This window comes from Pterocles gutturalis, unplaced genomic scaffold (assembly GCF_000699245.1).
Source record: "Pterocles gutturalis isolate BGI_N339 unplaced genomic scaffold, ASM69924v1 scaffold48837, whole genome shotgun sequence".
Lineage (NCBI taxonomy): Eukaryota > Metazoa > Chordata > Aves > Pterocliformes > Pteroclidae > Pterocles > Pterocles gutturalis.
In genome coordinates, this window is record NW_010112024.1 from 1 (window position 1) to 1157 (window position 1157).

Consider the following 1157-nt stretch of genomic DNA (forward strand, 5'->3'; position numbering starts at 1 on the left):
CGTGTAACTTCAGCAACATCTTGGTCAATCAAGAGAGGCTCAACATCAACACGGCCACTGAGGAGGAGCTGATGACCCTTCCTGGGGTCAGCCGGGTGGTGGCTCAGAATATCGTGGAGTATCGGGAGTATATCGGTGGGTTTAAGAAAGTCGAGGACTTGGCGTTGGTGAGTGGGGTTGGAGCAGCCAAGTTGGAGCAGGTGAAGTTTGAGATCTGTGTGAGCAGCAAGGGCAGCTCGGCGCAGCACTCGCCCAGCTCCCTGCGCAAGGATCCAGCTTCTGAGCATCACCTCTTGGCCACCAAGATCAACATTAACACCGCCACACCGGCACAGCTCATGAGCATCCGTGGCATCACTGAGAAGATCGCCAATAGCATTGTGGACTATCGGAAAGAGCATGGGCCGTTCAAAAGTATTGAGGACCTGGTGAGGATGGACTGTATCAATTCTTCCTTTCTGGACAAAATCAGGCATCAGATTTTTGCAGAGAGGTCCCGGCCCCCTTCGACGAACACCAATGGTGGCCTCAACTTCACTGCCAAGCCTCACCCCAGCCCCACGTCTCTGAGCCTCCAGAGCGAGGACTTGGACTTTCCTCCTGGGGGTCCAACTCAGATCATATCCACTCGCCCCTCTGTGGAGATGTTCGGGGGGGTGCGAGATGGCAGACCCGTGCTGAGGATAGCTACCTGGAACCTGCAAAGCTGCTCTGTGGAGAAAGCCAACAACCCAGGGGTGCGGGAGGTCGTCTGCATGACGCTGCTGGAGAACAGGTAAGAGGCAGCACTCGACCGGTGGGCCCAGCTCCATGCAGGATTGTGGGTTAATGCCTTTGGGGTTTGGGCACTATAGAGTGCCGTGGTGGTCCCAGTGGGACTCGTTCCTTCTCAGGGTTATTAAATGTTTCCCACTTCTTCCATGGAAGCCTGAGTCTTAATGTGTAGTGACTGTAGTGACTGTCCCTTGATAAAAATTAAATAGTCCTTGAAAGGAGGTGGACGTCCCGAGCAGGGATGTGTGTACACACAAGGATTGCTTCTCCATCAAGAGCCTTTTGAACAAGTCCCAGAGGACTGGCTTTCCTGCCAGGAGATGGGGAGGAATAGTAGGGGAAGGGCTGCTCTGTATGTACCGTTTCTTACAATGTTTCCCAGA

General features: G+C 53.8%; 1 protein-coding gene across 1 annotated transcript; it reads left to right on the forward strand.

Annotated features, from left to right (window-relative positions):
• Positions 1-5: 5 nt before the first annotated feature.
• On the forward strand, positions 6-775 carry LOC104462091 (endonuclease/exonuclease/phosphatase family domain-containing protein 1-like; the record flags this gene model as incomplete). The annotated part of the gene is made up of 1 exon (XM_010073897.1): positions 6-775. A coding segment is annotated over one exon (770 nt), but the record flags the coding sequence as incomplete, so codon positions are not given.
• Between the last annotated feature and the right edge of the window lie 382 nt (positions 776-1157).